Consider the following 17585-nt stretch of genomic DNA (forward strand, 5'->3'; position numbering starts at 1 on the left):
TTGGTTTCAGCTCCTCTCTGATGGAGAGGTAATCCAGAAATCCTCTTTAGTTTCCACCAGATAAGCGCTAATGCGTCCCAGATTTATACCTCTACTCCGACTTTTCTAGTGAGCTTGAAACTCACGTATCAAACTTCCAACTTGATAGCCCCACCTAGATGTTCAAAAGTCACCTCAAATTTAACATGGTCAAAATAGTATTTTTTGCTCTAACCCCCATCTCACTTCCCAACCCACGTTTGCACATACACCTTCATCTGCAAATCCCAATCCTGGTCTAAGCCAGCATCATTTCTATCATCTCTAACCTGTACCACAGGAACAAGCCCCAAACAGATGTTCCCCCTCCAGTCCCTTTAAACACCTCATTCTCCCCTCACTGACATACTTCCTACAGGCCTTCTTTCTATTCCTTGTCCATTTCAAGCCACTGCCACCTCAGGGCCTTTGCACATGCTGTTCTCGCTGTCCCAAGTTTTTGCTTGGCTGCATCCCTCTTGCCATTCAAGGCATGGCCCAGTCAGCTCCTCCAGGAAGCCTGCCTCTCTCCTCCCCACCCCTCCCTGGCACATTATCCCGTTTTACTGTCTTCATTGCATGTATCATCATCTGATACAGCACCTATGTGTCCATGTATGGATCTACTGTTTAACACGTGCCTCCCTGTCACCCTCCCTGCCCCCACCCCATGGATGGTCCAGGAGAAATGTGAGGGACCATCACAGGTCACCACTGTATCCCCAGCACCCAGAACAGTGCCTGGCCCTCCACAAACACATGTGGCACAGATGAACCACTGCTGAAAATACTTCTACAATGAAGTAGAAGTACTTCTACTAAGAAGTAGAAGTACTTCTACAATGAAGTAGAAGTACTTCTACTAAGAAGAAGAAGTACTTCTACTTGTTTTTGTAAGTGAGGCGTCTAATTTTTACTTTGCAAAGTAAGGCTTCCGTAGGGTCTCAGAACTGTGGCTGCGAATGCGGGTTCTCACTTTACATGACTGCATCTAGGGAAGATTCTAGAAGGAACTCAGCATTCCGTGAAGTATTCCGGGAGTACTTAGCGTGACTCTGCACTCCAGCTCTGTGCCACACTGCCTGTCCTCTGGTGCCAGGAGACTGGATTTTTTTCTCCTTCCACGACAGCCATGATTGGAGTCTGTGCTCACATGACTTGGCCTTTTCTTCTAAAAACAAAGTACGTATGTACAAGTGTTCTGCTAGCTGACTGTTTTCTATCTAATGACATCAGTTAAATCATTTATGGGTCCTGTCCCTCAAGGATGACAGTCACCGCTTTCTATGAGGCTCTTCACAGAGTTCCAATAAGTGGAAGGCAACACTGACCTTGACCCCAATGGGCCCAGAGGGGACCCCCTACAAACCCTGTGGGGACAAAAGGAAGAGAAGGAAGGGTAATTGGAGACCCTGTTCCCCTGAGAGGCAGCAGAGTCACTCTGCCAGTATTTACTGGTCTCCTGCTGAGTTCACAAGCCAAGGTACTCAAACAGCACGCATGCACACACACACACACGTAAATCAAAGACTTCATTCTCTTCTTGGAACTGTCAGTAACCTCGCACAGCAAACCATCAAGTTATTATTAAAAGAACTACTTTACGTTCCTCCCTATCTTCAACCATATATTTCCCTTGCTTTTCTTCTTATCACACCTGCCACAGACTACATCTTCACCTCTATCAAGCTATTGCTTTTGAAGATATTAAATGCAATTTAACCAGAATATCTGGAAGCAAAACGCTGATTAACTGGAATATTTGAAAAACGGGTCATCATCTCTGCTTTAAGTTACAAGAGCAATTTAAATTTCCCCCTTTAGCATCCTAGCTCCCCACCAATTCTTCATACTCATTTACATAACCTCCCCGACCACCCATTTCTCTCTCTCCTTTTCTCTGATACTGTTCCAACACATCCCTTGGGTCCAGCAACATGCATCTCCTAGACCGCCTAGATCTCTGTGACAGAAAATCTCATGCTTGCTTAGTAAGAGAACCAGCATTTTATTTGGGACTGCAATGGGCTCAGCTAAAAGACTACACTCCCCAGCCTTCTTTGCTGCCAAGAGGGGTCATGTGGCCAGGTGCTAGCCAATAAGATGAAAGCAGAGTGGGGGGGGAGGGGGGAGAGGGGGTGTTTCTGGAAAAGCTCCTTAAAATTGGTAACTCATGGAACCCCCTTTTGTCCTTCCCTGCATACCCCTTTCTGCTTCCTAAAATGAGAACAAGGTAGCAGATGCCATCTTGGACCATAAGACGACTTTGAGAATGGAAACCAGCAGTGTACTAAGAACAGTAGAGCAGAAAGATAAACGGAATGTTGATCTCTGTCCAATTCCTCAAGACTTACTTTATGTGACAAAGCAATGCACTTCTAGCTTAATTCACTGTTATTTGGAGTTTCTATTTATAATAGAAACAGTCAAACCTCATCCTAACTACTCCATTCTTGGAGGTCTCATGTTCATTCATGCTTTGCTAACAATTTATCAAGTGCGCTCCCGCCCCGCCCCCCGTAAGGAATATTCAAAACTTGTCCATTACTGTCTTTTATCTCAGCTCCAAGTGCCCCTCGTTGGGGAGGGGAAGCCTCCTTGAGTGACCTCAATGACACTAATCACTTACTGATCTGGCACACTTCTCATATCTGTGACGGTTTACTCTTCTTTATTTATATTTTTATAGTGTCTCCTATTTCACTGGAATGTAAACTCCTAAAAGGCAAGAACCAAATCTCGTTTTTAATTTTAACCTTTGATATCACCAAATAATTCTATTCAATAAAGTAACTAATAAGCAGAAGGTGTTCGAAGCCCCTGAAATCACAGGCAATAAGATACTGATGTCCTACTAACAGGGAGGCATGCCACAGGAGCGGCGGGATGGAATTCCTACTGTCTGAAAACTTTAAGCCAGTGTTGAAGCAAATGCAGCCAAGACAAAATCTTACAGGGCTGGTTGGAGGTATTCATTGAGAGAAGCAGCAAAAAAGTTAAAAGCGACACGGGTGGAGAACAAGAATTAAACACTTTAAGGGGTCCACGAATCCCAAATCTGCAAACAAAAGACCAGCCTAATAAACACAGTATCATCGAAACGAACATTACGTTAGCTTTTAAATATATCATCATCTGTTTCAAGTGCAAAAATGTCCACTGGGAAGGAGACAGAATTTTCTAAAAAATCTACAATCTGCCATCATATTGCTAAAGCTTAAGAGCATTAAGATGGCCAAGGGCTCCATGAGAGGATACTGATTAATCCCAACAACCCATCACTATTTGTGAAAGAACCGAAACACATGACTTTCACATAGGAGATCGGTGTGCCAACTTCCTATATTATTTAGCACAGAGAATTATCCTGCAGCTAAAGTGATTTCAAAGGGAAATCCTAGAGCCTCTTCAGCTCAACAGGGGACGTTCTGAGAATAATTTCTTGCTGGTTGCATATCCAGCCAGTACATCGATGAAGAAGCATCTCATAGACCTGCCTAGGGACTACCAAGCCCTACCTTGCAAAGTGATACTGGACAGATACATTAATGGGGCCCTGTGATCCCAAAGAACCAAGCTTTCCAGAACACGTGTATAGACCCTCATCAAGGTCAATAGCAGGGGAGTCACTGTGGGGGCTAGAAAAGCAGGGTATCCCTGAAATGGAAGGGCCAGAAAAGCAATGATGTGAGAAACCAGAAACAGATAAGTAGAACGGGGGAGAGAGCACTGAAAGAAGGGCTTCTGCTGGTGAATTCCATTAGCTAGAAGGAATTTCTGCAGGTGGGGCTCACTGGACCACGAAGTCTTTCTAGGCCGTGGCCACATTCACATTCAATCTTGTACCCTTTTAGCACTTAGTATAGTGAAGTATAGTACGTACTGAGCACAACAGGTGCTTTAAAAAGTTTGTCGAATGAATGAACGAGCAATGAACAGCTGGCAAGAGCAAGACAACAGAAATGTCCCCCCAGCCAAAGCATCTATGCCTGGAAGAATCAAGAAAGAACAGTGTCTGGAAGGAACAAATGGGCAAGGTCGGTGGGGCAGCGTGGCCGAAGGCAGTACATAGATTTTTCTGGCCTCCTGGAGGATGCTGGTACGAAGTGCTTCCGATTCCAGGGCCTGTGACGTGGGGGTATGTTTATTTCAGGGCCCCCAGAGACGGCCTGAAAGGTTGGTAAGGTCTCAACCTTCCAAGGCTACACAGCCTATAGCATAGACAATAGAAAGCAGCCTGCCAGGCAGTGGGCGCTGGTGAGAAAGAGGCTGTGTTCCTACTGCTGCCCAGGGCAGCGCCAGCTCAGGGACAAACAGGACCGTCACTTGCCCCAGAGGCCATGGAAGAATCTTATACACTTCATCTCATTTTTGCATGTCCTCCCATCCCACGTTACCCTGATTTTTAGTAATTTACTCATCAGGACAGAACTGCACAGTTTTTCAAAGAGCATCATTTATCCCCATCCCCCCAAAAATAATAACAGTAGTAGTTAAGGGCTTTCTTCTTCCTAAAGTGACCATCACAGGTATGGTGGCTATTACACGGGAAAGGGAAATGCTCTTGATTCTGTGGTTGCACCCCCAAGAGGAAGGAATGAGAGCAACTGTGGTATGGGGGTGTTGCCATATAAGAGGTGCTACATTTTCAAAACTGCCTTTGAAAAAGAATTTCATCCACCAGGATGGAAAAGCGAACATCAAGGGGGCTGGGAATTGGAGGGAGAACTTGTATAAACAGTGTCTATGCAGGGAGAAGGGGCTTTGAACTTGGGCCAGACCTCAGTGGAGGCGATCTGGGAGGCAGAGGGCCTGGGAAGAGCCTGGAAACAGGGAGCTGGAGGGCCATGATAGGCTTCGTGCAAACGCCGACACCCTTCCAGTTGCTTGACAAGGACAGAGCTTGGCCCCATCCTGACAGCACAAAAATATTCTCTATATTTACCTTTCTCTATCCTGTACCCGCAGAGTAAATTCTGAGTTTATCTGGGTTATTTTAATTCCCCTGTAACTCATGTTCATAGGCTACTTTGAGGAAGTACATAGAGATCATCTACAGCAGCGTCTACACTGAGAAAGTGTGCTCAGGCACCAGAGTTAATTTCAGCACATGCCCTTTAGATTTGCAGGGAATTCAGGTGAATTCCTATTGTGCTACTTACTAGCTGCGTGACCTCCAGCAAGTTGCTTAACCACTCTGAGCTTAACTCATCATCTATTTTAAGAATGAAACTAGGGCCTACCTTATAGGGTTGTAGTGAGAAAGAAATGATATATTGGGAAAGCACAAAGCAAGTGTTCCATATTAAGTCCACTATTGTTATTATAAAACACCAGAGGTTCTGCACCTTTCCAGGGTCAGAGGTCCCATTAAGAACCTAAAAACTGATCAAACAAAATCTTGAGATCCTCTAGGAAAATGCATAGTCACATGACATGTTATCAATAATTTCAGGCTGTTTGCAAAGCCTCTCACATTCATAGACCCCCAAATTAAGAAGCTTCAAGTAACAATAAACTCTTGCTTCTATAGCTGAGAAAACTGAGGCCCAAGACAGCCATGTATCTCCAGCATCAAAACTAGAACCAGGTATCTTGGCCTCCAATCCAGGCCTCTTTCAACCAAGACAAGCTGCTTATATTTACAAGCTAAATCTGTACTTAAAGCACTCAGCCCTGGATATAATAAACATATTTCTGCACACTGTTTCCTTTATAAACCCTGTTATGACAACAATGTGTTTTGTTAAAGTGTCAAGAGGGGAAGTAAAGAAAAAGCACAGAAATAGCAACACACACCCCTGAGCCATTATAATCCAGTTTATAAAACAATAAAAAGTACACTTTACTTCTCATTTACAAATACTCAGAGAGGTTGGTACATGCTAAGCTTATGGTTCCAACTAAGAACTGTATTTAGGAAATAACAAAACTTAATCCCAGACTTTGGACCTCAATCTTGATTGATGTGGGCAAAGGGCATCCATAGATGAAACCGTGAGATGAGAGGCTGATGGGGACTTTGCAGAGGAGGGAGGGAACAGCCGACTCTACATGAACCCACAGCACAAGCGCAGCGTCCCCAGGAGTGGGTCAACCAGCCTTCCTGATGTGAGGAGGCACGAGACTCGTCTATAAAGTATTCCTGAGGGAAAACAAGCCGGAATGTGACCTAGCCTTTTAGCACTTACTTCCATTTCACAGAATGTATGTACAAGGGGACAGAGGAACAAGCTTAATGAAACCCCAATGAAGCAGACATATTACGTGGAGGGGTCTATCTGACAAGGAAGGGGCAGGGGTCCGCCGTGGATGGAAACAGGCTGAAGAAACAAAGCCAAATGCAACGTGTAAGCAATGTTTGGATCCTTATTCAAACAAACATTTTGTAAACCATCCAGGATATCTGAACACAGATCTGGCTTTAGGTGAGGCCAAAGACCTGTTCACTTTATCAGAGGCAACACTGGCATTGTGGTTATGGAAACTGTTCTTACGCACACTAAAATATGTTGGGATAAAATGACATGAGGGCTAGGATTTGCTTCAAAATACTTAAGCAACAGCAAAAAAAAAAAAAAAAAAAGAACGAAGTAAGAGAGGCAAGCCCTTGTTAACTACTAAATCTGGTGGTGTGGGCAGTGATGGTGGTTATACAGAGTCACTGTACTACTGTATGCAGTCACTACTGTACAGTGACTGATACTCTCTACTGTATATGTTTGAAATTTTCCATGATTGGGGAAAAAAAAAAACAAAACAAACAAAAAACCCTCTATCTTTCAAAGTCCTGTTAGAGATAAAACAGGAAGAAAAAAAAAAAAAAACCTCTATTCTCACCTAACTTACCCATTCATGAGAATATGTCCTTGATGAAATCTCAGCACTGGAAAGAACCCAAAAGGGGATCTAGTTCAAGGATTCCCAAATCTGGCTGTAAATCAGAAATACGTACGAAGCTTATCAGAATTTCGGTTTTCCCCAGCCCACCTCAAACCCACTGAGTCAGCGTCTCCAGGAAGGGGCCGAGAAGTGGCGGTTGTGTGTAAGTGCCGCAGGTGATTCTGGTGCCACCCAGGGTGCTCCCTTCTCCAGCACCCCAGCCAAGCAGCTGTGCGGCAGGGGCCTGCCCCAAGGCCCCAGGGACAAGGATCACACCACATTCTGCATTCTCATGCTTATGCCAAGTTTAAAACCGTGTCCCACATATATACACTACCAAATGTAAAATAGATAGCTAGTGGGAAGCAGCCGCACAGCACAGGGAGATCAGCTCGGTGCTTTGTGACCGCCTAGAGGGGTGGGATAGGGAGGGTGGGAGGGAGGGAAACGCAAGAGGGAAGAGCTATGGGGACATATGTATATGTATAACTGATTCACTTTGTTATAAAGCAGAAACTAACACACCATTGTAAAGCAATTATACTCCAATAAAGATGTTTAAAAAAAAAAAAACCGTGTCCCACACTTTTAAAAAGAAAACAAAAAGCGGAATGGCTAACTCTGGAAACACAGCTCGCAAGGCTTCCATCCTCCCCTTCCCCTGGCATCTTTCTCACCAACATTCGGGAACATTTAGTCTCTGTGTTGCAGCAGAAACCTCAGCACGGGAGCTACAGCCAAGTAAAATCCTCTGGGAAAACATGAGCTTACCTGAGAGCCCGAGGAGCTTCCCCTGGGCAGAGTGTGAGGGAAATGCCTTTCCCTTACTCAGCTGGCCACCGGAGAAAACCACAAATGAATGGGTCGAGACCAGTGCCTGAGGGTACCCGGGAGTCGGCCCCTCTCAGGGCAGCCAGCAGCTGGCCCCAGGGTTATCCGAGGAAAGAGGAGTAAAGTGGGGAGTTCACACACCTTGCTTTGTTCTCACAGCATCACAAACCCTGGGAACAAACTCCCAGCCGCAAAAGTGACTGGCATCTGATCTGAAGCATGTTAATACAGGTCGGTGCACCCAGGAAGCCAGAGCTCAACATTTCACAAGATGAACAAACTCAAGCCCTTAAAACCATTCCCCTTCTACAGGTGCTATCTGCGGAATGACAACCATCGCCCCAGGAAAACACGACTCCCAGGGCGGGGCAGGGGGGTGCAAGGGGGAGATGGCGCTCCTGCCGGGGTGCCATCCAACGCCCGCTTCTCACTCCCCAGGCTGATGAATAATACTCCCGGGTCTCTCTGCATACTTTGGAGCTGGTCTTGTTTAACATTTCAGAGTGTGCATTTGCTAAATTACTATTATGTGCCCCGGCGTGATGACAAACACGTCGACCCAGGCATGTGGTAACTTGCAGAATCATTTCACACCAACTTAAAGCCCTGATCATTGCTTCATCAGGGATGTGCTGCTCTGGCGGACCTGAGAGCCCTTTCTTCTCTACCTTCTAACCCTGGAATTGCTTCCCCAGATTTTCCCTTTCTTAAGGACCCACCTATATGGAAGTTTTTAAGACCACAGACTTGGTTCTTTACAGGGGAGCGGCGAATTTTCTCTAAGTTCAAGGAATGATCTTAAAACACTCAGCAGAGCCAAGTCCGGAAGTCAGTCTTCGGATGCCCATTCTGGGATGCGGAGGGGAGGAGGACAAGTGATGGACACCTGGGGACAACGGCAGTGCCCCCCGATTGTTACAGTTACATAAAAATAAGTACGTAACTGGGAAGGCAGGGCCCAGAGCACTCAGGAGTGTTCACACTTGCACGCTGGATCCAGGCGCCACCTGCACCCACGATCAGCGGCAAAGCTCCTCAGTCTCCACATCTTTCCTCTTCCTGGGCAACACCCTCCTGAAACCCTGCACGCCCACGCTCCATCTTAACATAAACTCGGGGTGAACAGCAACTGCAGACAAACGTGCCCAGTGGCAGCAAGGAAAAATAGGGTTTCACCACTGCCACAGTCGTAGTCTTCCAGGCCAAGGACAAGTAGAATCTTCTCAGGCTCAAGATTCAACTGGAAGCACATACCTGTTCCTGGAGAGAAAGAAATGAAAGGCCCCGACCCTGCACAGCTGCTGAGCCCACTCCAGAGTGGTCCTGAGCCCGAACCTGAACTTTAAAAAGGATGGAAAGCAGACCGCCAGCTCCACACCACAGCACCACTAACACGGAAACCAAAACCGTGAGAATAGGGCAACACGAAAACTTCGTGGAGAGTACGTTTTCTGGCAAGTTATTTTAACCGTGGCTACATTACTTTTCAGAACCCCAAGCGCTAGGCCACAATTTTGATTTCCAGCTCCGACAGCCAATCCTATTTCTACCGTACCTATTGCGTTCCTTACCAGAAAAATAAGGCAAATTATTAAAACTGTCTTCCTTTAGCGAACAACGAAGCTCGAGCTTTGAAGGCTTTAAAGTCAAAATTCCACCTTCTGAAAGTCAGTCTTGAATGGGAACCTTACCCTCAGTCCACCTTCCATACTCAGAGGGAGTTTCAAAGTTGCCAGACACTTTGTAGACACCCGATTTCAAGAGAGTCACCTGGGCAATTCGCGTCTTTGGTCTTGGAGTATATAAGGATGCTCAAGTCGCCCCCCCGCAATGTCCACCACTGTCCATTTATTCCAGAATCCTGGACCAGCTGCCTTTCTCCAAGTTAATGTTCAGAACGAAAATAGATGCCATTTTTTTCTAGCCCTCGGTGGCAACTTTCCTCAAATATGCACACAACACACAGACACACACACACACACATATATATATATACGTATGTATACACACAGACCTCATGGTTCATGGCTGCCCTCAGAATACAGACCTTTGTTTGGTCTCCAAAGCCAAAGGGGGACCCACCCACCGACTCTGAAGGACGATGATACTCAGAACCAATCAAGTCTGTAAACCACTGCTTTGTAACCACGTTCCCCAGTGGGAAACCCTCAATCTGGCTTTAGAAACACCAAACACAGGAAAAGGAAGTTCTTGACAATTATCTAAATGAATGAAATGACATAGAATTACCCGTTTTATAACTGCTACTTCCGTGTGGTGAATTTACATTCCTGAACATTTTTTATTCATGGAGAAACATGTTTAATTTCAAAAAGAAAAACTTGAGTTCCAGACCCAGAGGCTTACCTGACTCCTCTCTTTGTCCACTTTCTTAAAACACTTATTCAAGGACAAATTATGTCGCACTGAGTTTTTCCACCCAGTAGGTGCGTTTGCAAAATACGGAAAATGTTCCAAGATCCAGTTGTAGATATCCTTTACCGGCAGGCGCTTGGTTGGCGAGTCCTCGATGGCCATAAATATGAGGCAGCTGAAGGAGTAGGGGGGCTTGCAGTTGGGGTTCTGCCTGGCATCGTAGGGCATGTCAGAGTGGGCAGGGGATGGGGGCGTGTCATCGTCCAGGTCCTGGACGGGGCTGACGCTCCGCAGGACCGAGTCCCCGAAGCTCTTCAGCAGGTTCTTGCTCTCGTGCAGCCAGTTCAGGTTGGTCAGCTCTTCATCTTCCATGGCCCCCTCTTCTAATCGGATGTCAGGCAGAGAAAAGTCGAGGTCATCGTCTTCCTGAAGGGCCTTGGAGAAACCGCTGCCCCGGTAACACTGACTCAGCCCACTGGAGACACTAATTCCTGAGCTTTCTGGCTTCTTACTGGGAGGCATGACTGGACCCATTTACGTGAAGGCTCCTGGGAAACACATGACAGAGAGAAGACGAGGCGGTGAAACCCAAAACAGAGAGGCAGCCATACCCTCCCTAATGATTATGCCCCCCTCCCACCCCTGCCACCTCTGTGGACCCCCTACCACTTACGAACATCCCCTCACGGCTCCCACACTGAGCGACGTTAACCCACATTCCACCACACAGAGATGCCCGATTAACAGCAGTAAATTCGGTCTACCACGCACATGGTGCAATGACCTGTTACCCCTTAAGTACAAGCCAGGAAATGTTCACAGCACCTTTAATGTGCACATGCCAAGAAAAGAATGGGAGGGGGAGGGGTGGATTGGGAGTTTGGGATTAGCAGATGCAAACTATGATATATAGACTGGATAAGCCTACTGTATAGCACAGGGAACTGTATTCAACATCTTATGATAAACCGCAATGGAAAAGAATACAAAAAAGAATATATATACGTATAAAATCACTTTGCTGTACACCAGAAACTAACACAACATTGTAAATCAACTATACTTCAATCAAAAAAAAAAAAAGAATGGGAAACCCCACAATGCCTTCTTCCTGATCTATGAAGACTCCCACTGTGACCCTGGAAAAATCAGTTATTTCCTGCTGCCTCAGTTTACCTATTATACATGAATATGTACAAAATTATTTTGAGCCGCACAATAAACACCACAAAATAAGTGCAACCACAGCCCATGTCACTTTGGGTGACAGGTCTCACTGTTTATCTTTCTCAAAAAAAAAAAAGGACATACCTATAAGTTTAAGGCCAGTTGGTTCAGATTAAGTTCAGCTCTTTCCATACAAAGACCGCTGCAACTGACTAGGAATCAAAACTATGGCTATGATGGGCATCAATTTGGTAGTGTTTTATTTGATTTTTTTTTTCTTTCTTTCACCACAAGTCATGACCTAAAACTGCAACTTTAACAACACTTGGCAAGTCTAAAGAGTGATGCCAAGGAATTCTGTGGATTCAAACTGGAGGAGGAAGTACATTTAATCTCTTTGGGACACTACAATCTGAACAAAAAAGTGAGTAACGTCAGACACCACACAAATACATGGGAATGTGAAGATAAGCTATTAACTGAAGTTAAAATCGGTGAAAAAAGTCAGGAGAGCAACCAAGAGCTTCAAGACAGGAAGGCAAATCCCACAAAAACTGCTACAGAATTCTACTCTACCCCTCCCCCATTGTTATCAATGACCTAGAACAGGGAGTAAAATATCTGATGAGGAAAGACAATGGGGGAGGTGACAAGTCCACAAACAGAATGACCCCGACAGATACAAGGCACATTCAACCCTTGAGCACGCAATGTGAGATGGAAAGAACAGTCAGATAATGAAAGAGGTCTCCCACTCTCCGTCTACAGTGCTCAGACAATGCGCTTGGGGTCTGTTTTATCCTCCACCCCACCCCTGAGTAAGAAGATCAAGCAGTCTATCTAGAAAAAAGAATGAACACATCAAGAGCAAAGACATGATCATTCTAAGGCTCGAAATGCCCACTGATAACATGCCTAAAATAACTGCCACTTCAGCTAGGGAAGCTCTAGAATGAGATTCTAGAAAGCATAATGTAGGGCACTAAACAGCTAGTCAAAGGTGCCTGAGAATGGTAGCAGACCCCCTCCCCAAAAGTGGACAAACAGAACCTACAGACCAAAGGCCCGGGGGGTGGGGGGGGGGAGCTCTCTGGAGCTGCTGGTAGATGTCCAGCGCTAAGGAGATAAAACATCCACAGAGACCAAAGTCCCACGGAAGCAGGGCAGTTCAGATACCTACCTCGGGTTCATCCACAGGGAATATTTTTTTCATCAAAAAAGGAGGCTAACCTGAGTAGTACAGGACACATTTTAAAGAATAATCTAGTATCTTAAATTTGGGGGTAAGACAGAGACCAGCCTGATTCTCCTTTTACCTTCTTTACAAACAAATCAAAATTAGGCTTGTCTCTCTCAAAGCTTCCACGTACCCCCATCAAAAAACCTAATTTTCTGATAACCAAGAATATCCACATGGTCGAGTACAAAAGAGAACAACGACCCAGCCACTGAAGTCAACTTCAGCTCCAGAGGAAAGTTTTATGTCTCCTGAGCTTCCAAACAGGAAAATTATATCATGGCTGACAGTAAAGTAATTTAATTGCACTGTTGCTATGACAACATGCTGCTCTCTTTCTTTTTAATTTGCTTATTTGTCAGTAGCTTCCCAAAGGAACCAACACGCTATTCTCCACGTTTTCTTTTGTTTTAAACAAACATTGCCAGCAATATGGTTTTATTAGAAAAACAGCACTGTCAAGAAAAGAGGGTTACCGGGGCCCAGCACCCTTGGATCATTTGTCTGCTTTGTGTTTCTGTGCCCCCCATGTTCTCCAACTGTTAACTGCATCCCTATAAATCCCGCATTTTATAGCAACGGTATCAAGAGCTGCTGATCACTACAGTTCCATTTTAAAAAACAGTTCCCAGAAACCACAGCTGAGGAGTTTTCCTTATTGTACTCTAACTACATAATTCACCAAATCTTTTTTTCCTCCTATTTTAGAGGGGGGGAAAAAAAAGAATCCGGATCATGTGAGTCTGCAGTTAAGCAAACATTTTTAATCTGCTGCCAATAAGGTTGCTCCACCGGATCCGCAAATAGTTATTCACTAGTGACCTCCTTAACAATTTTTCGGTTTGCTATTGGTTACGTTCCCCACACGCACACCCTCTTCTTGTTTTTTTATGACTTGCTGTGTTTTCTTATCTTTTTTTCTTTTTTAACGGAGAAAATGCAGCAGGAAAGCTAGTTTCTTGCCCACTACCAGAGGGCTCCAAATAACTGACAAAGACATTACTGGCCCAGCTCTGAACAGATGTTCAATGTGAACTTTAAAAAGTTGAGAAATCCTCTCCAAGCCGAGCAGGGCAGTTGCGAGTTGGGGGGGGGGGGCAACCCCCCCTCTGCGCGCGCGCACGCACGCACGCGCTCCACTCCCGTCTACTGTACTTGTCAAAAACATTTCAAGGGGACCTGCGGGAGCGGCGATTGGCTGCGTCCCGCGTCAATCAGCGGCGTTGCCAGGCAACGGGGAAACTGCTCTTCTCCCCTTATACAGGGCAATTGGGAGCTCGCATACCTTCACTGCCGGTCAGATGTCATAAACCTTTTATTGGCCGCACCGCGGCGAGCCTTAAAAACACATCAATAAAAGCCCGCCGTCCCCCAACTTCTCCAGGACCCAAGGAGGGTTTCAAAGAGGGCCGGGGTGAGGAGGAGTCAAGCCTCTAGAGTCTCCGGAGACTCTCTCTGCCGGTGCCAAGCCTGCACAGTTTGGGGAGGGGGGGCGGGAATCTTTGTTAGGAGGCTGTCTGTCGTCTTGGGGTCTCCCCTTGATCGGCACCCCCTGCCCCGGCCCGGAACGGCGGGGATCCAGTCCTTCGCGGACAATACTAACTCTGTTCCTTTAGGGCGGCTTTTCGGAAATCGAGGCACCGGGAAACAGCCCGCACGTCGGGGCAGGAAACTCTTCGGACTGGGCAACTTCCCCGCTCGGGGGCTCCCGTCTCCCCGCCCGGCCAGGCCCCCCAATCCCGGGCCCGCTCACCCAGGAACTGCGGACTCCCCGGTCTGTCGAGAGCGGCGAGGTCGCCTCCTGGACAGCCTCGAACGACTGCCCCCGCCCCGAGTCACCCCAATCCCATTCGGGCGCGGGCGGGAGCGGGGAGCAAACTCACCTGGCCGGAGCGGGGCGCGGGGACGCGGGGGCGCCGCTGCCCTTCAGCGGGAGCCGACAAACTTTCGCAGGCGCCCAGCGGGCATCGCTTGGTGGCCCGGCTAAGGACGCGCGGACGCGGCGCGGCGAGCCCGGGGCGGCGGGCGGCAGGGGCGCGGGGGTCGCGGCGCGGCATGGGACCTGCGGCGTCCGCCGGGCGCGCCGCGCGTCCTCCCGCCGGCCCCGCCGCTCTCCCCGCCCCGTCCCGCCTCCCGCTCGCCTCCGCCGCGGCGCGTCGGGCCGGGGCGCGCCGAGCGGCGAGAAATTGTTTCCACTGCAAACAAAAAAAGGCGACACATGACCAGGCAGGAGGAGGGGAAGCGCGGGGAGGGAGGGGAGCGGAGGGGAGGGACGGAGCGGAGGGGAGGGACGGAGCGGAGGGGGCGGAGGGAGAGGGAGAGAGGGAAAACGTGGGCCGGGCCGCCAGCGGCCTGGGGCGCGGGGCGCGGACCCGCCGGGGCGGCCCTTGCCGGAGCTCCCCGCGCCACGATCGGCCCTGCTACCCGCGCCCGGGCGCTCCCGAGGCGCAGCCGGAGCCGAGACCCGGCTGGGCCGCGCGGACTCGCTTCCCGCGGCCTCGCGGAGCGGGGGTGGCCGGCGCGGGCTCTGCGACCCCGGGCAGCCGCGACCGTGATCGGCGGGTCTGGTGGGGCGGGCGGCGCGCGGCCTGTCCCTTCCCCGGGCTCTGGCCACGCGGGCCGGCGGGCGCTGCGCCTCTGGCAACGTGTCGCCGGAACGCTCCTACCCATCCACATGCCTTACATGGCTCGAAAGTAAAAATAAAAAGAATTACGATGCGGGCAAGGCTTGCGAGGGGGAGAAGAGATTCCACTTCTCCCCAACTACGGCGTCCTGGCGGGACTCCCGGGGCCATCCCCAGCCCTCCTCCAGCTGCCACCTCGTGCCCTGGGAGGAAAGGCACAAAGGCACCGCAGCCTCCCGCCCAGGTGGCTGCGCCTCTCGTCTGTCCGCCGGCGCGTGTCTGCCGGGGAGGGAGGGTGGCCATTACAGATTACAGAGCAAGAGGCCCGTCCTGAAGGCCAAACCGTGGGGCCTCCAGTGGGTTGTGCTCAACGCCCCAGCCGACCTCTAAGCCTCCAGCGAAAACAAGCCTCGTGTCTTTCATATTTAGAGCTTTCAAGAACCCCACCGACAACTCGCAGGGCCACCACTCCAAGTCTTTAGGCGCCTCCAAAGATGGGCCACCCGCTGCTGAAGCCACACCAAGCAGCAGCCTTTGGAGAGGATGAAAGGAGAGTCCAACAGGACACCCTGGTGGTGACATAAATAAAAATATGATTGCACACCACGCCCAGATAACCAAATCAGTGGGTTCCTGCACAGAAGAGAATCCCAGGTCATTCTGCCGGCCACCACCTGAGCCAGAGGACCGGCCCTTTTGAGCTCTCTGAAAACCGCAGGGAAACCAGTGAGAAGGCCCGGAGTGATCTCCCTCAGAAACTGCTCCAGGTTGCAGTACCTTGTAACCTAGCCAAAGGGGGAAAAAAATCCCACCGGGTTTCTGAGTTTTTTTAATTTCCAAAAATAAGGAAACCCCAATCAATCTGAGAGTCGTTCCACTTCACAAAGCTCCAAGATGGTGGGTGGTAAGTTTTCAGCAGGGCACTCACCACAGGCCTTATTACTTACCAGTGCCAAGGCAAATCCCACCCACCTGGGAGATGATTCAGAGGTGAAGGCCCAGGGGCAGCCTGAGGTCATCCAGCCCCACCCCTTTAATTACTGAACACTTGACCTACCCCAAGTCGCTAAGCAAAAAGCGTGAAGCAAGAGGGACAAATGAGATATATCTGAAGTCCTGAGTTGGAGTTTCTAAAGGTCAGAGGTGGTAACAAAGCCAGGACAGGAGCTCAGCCTAATGCAGATACCTCCATCTGCCTATCAGATGAGGCTGGTGAATCTCTCATCAAAGGAACCAAGGCCAGAGACCTTTGCTGGCTTGGGGAGGAAGAAATAGTCCTCTTCCGTCCTCCCCTTCAACTGCCAGGTCCCAAGCCTCCCCACCCGACCACACTCACACCGTAGGTGGAAATCTCTATGTTAAGTAGAGGTGGCAGGTATGTTGACCCCTTGTCCTTTCCTTCTTCCTCAGAGCTCAAAAGGACGGGATGTAAGCACGTGATTACTGTACAAGGACTGTGTCTGAAGCAGCCATCCTATGTGAACAGAAACTTAAAGACGCAGCAAGCTTTGGGCCGGAAGCAGCCCCTAAGCAGAGGGTGGAGTAAGGTGAGGTAAGCTGCCTTTCATGAGCTCACCTCTCTTTCCCTCTGTGGCTTTTGGTTTCTTCCATTCTCATACATATTTCTTAATTTCTCTCTCCCGTTACCAATGCAGCAAGAGTTGTGAGAAAGTATCATCAGCCTGAAGAGGAAGTGGTGGACCAGCCCTGCCTGATGTGGAGAGCAGGGTACACGTGGTTGCCTGTCTGTCTGAAATGGGGAATCCAGACCTTTGCTAAAAGCCAAAAGAAGGCTTAGAGTGGCCTTTCCACCTCATAATTCCATAGACTTCGTCTCTGGGACCTGCTCCCTGACAAAGGGGGGCAGGAGCCAAATTCGCTTAGCAACAGACTCATTCTCAATTCCCCTCTTGAACTTTCAGGAAGTACCCTTCCTTGTGCCTTAGAGCCGGAGAAGCCTCAAAGAAACAAGTGGAACTGTTTAAATCATTGTTTTACAAACACGTTTGATAGCAGAATCCTAGGTGTGCTCTAGAACTCACTTTGGGCAACACCTATTTCCTGACTGGGGACTTGATGGGACCTTTCCGCAGCCCTATCTGGGCCTGGGCTGAGAGTACTTGTATCTGGGAGCAGGAGGACCCAGATTCTAGCCCAGTCAGTCTGCAGTCAGCATGGGAGCCCAGGTTCCTCCTCTGTGGAGAGGACTGGCCCTCGCCATGGTGTTTTGTGCTTTCTTCTCCAACATGCTTCTCTGCCCTGGAACGTTAAAGCCCCTCCCCCACCACTGGTTATTTAGCCAACATGATTATTTATGAACAGTTCAATGTAAAGCCCCGCGACCCCTCTCGAGGCCAGTGATGGCAGTGAGAGAGGGCTGCAGGTGAGAAGACCTGAGGGACTTTCAAATACGAGGAGGAATCTGAGGCAGGCCTGGAAAGACGGGCTTC

The 17585-nt window shown here is 48.6% G+C and overlaps 1 protein-coding gene across 7 annotated transcripts in view; it reads right to left on the reverse strand.

The window, feature by feature from the left end:
- The window catches only part of FOXN3 (forkhead box N3), a 408488-nt gene that overhangs the window by 227774 nt on the left and 163129 nt on the right, over nt 1–17585 (reverse strand). For 6 of the 7 annotated variants that reach the window (XM_057544390.1, XM_057544389.1, XM_057544384.1 and 3 more), the window contains one exon: nt 10099–10655. In XM_057544390.1, coding sequence (XP_057400373.1) covers nt 10099–10641 — 543 coding nt within the window. In that variant the 5' untranslated portion in view covers nt 10642–10655. Of the gene's footprint in view, nt 1–10098; nt 10656–14394; nt 14677–17585 lie in introns of those variants that run through there. The other variant, XM_057544385.1, reaches the window with a different exon arrangement.

The sequence above is a fragment of the Balaenoptera acutorostrata genome, chromosome 3 (genome assembly GCF_949987535.1).
Source record: "Balaenoptera acutorostrata chromosome 3, mBalAcu1.1, whole genome shotgun sequence".
In the NCBI taxonomy this organism is placed as follows: Eukaryota; Metazoa; Chordata; class Mammalia; order Artiodactyla; family Balaenopteridae; genus Balaenoptera; species Balaenoptera acutorostrata.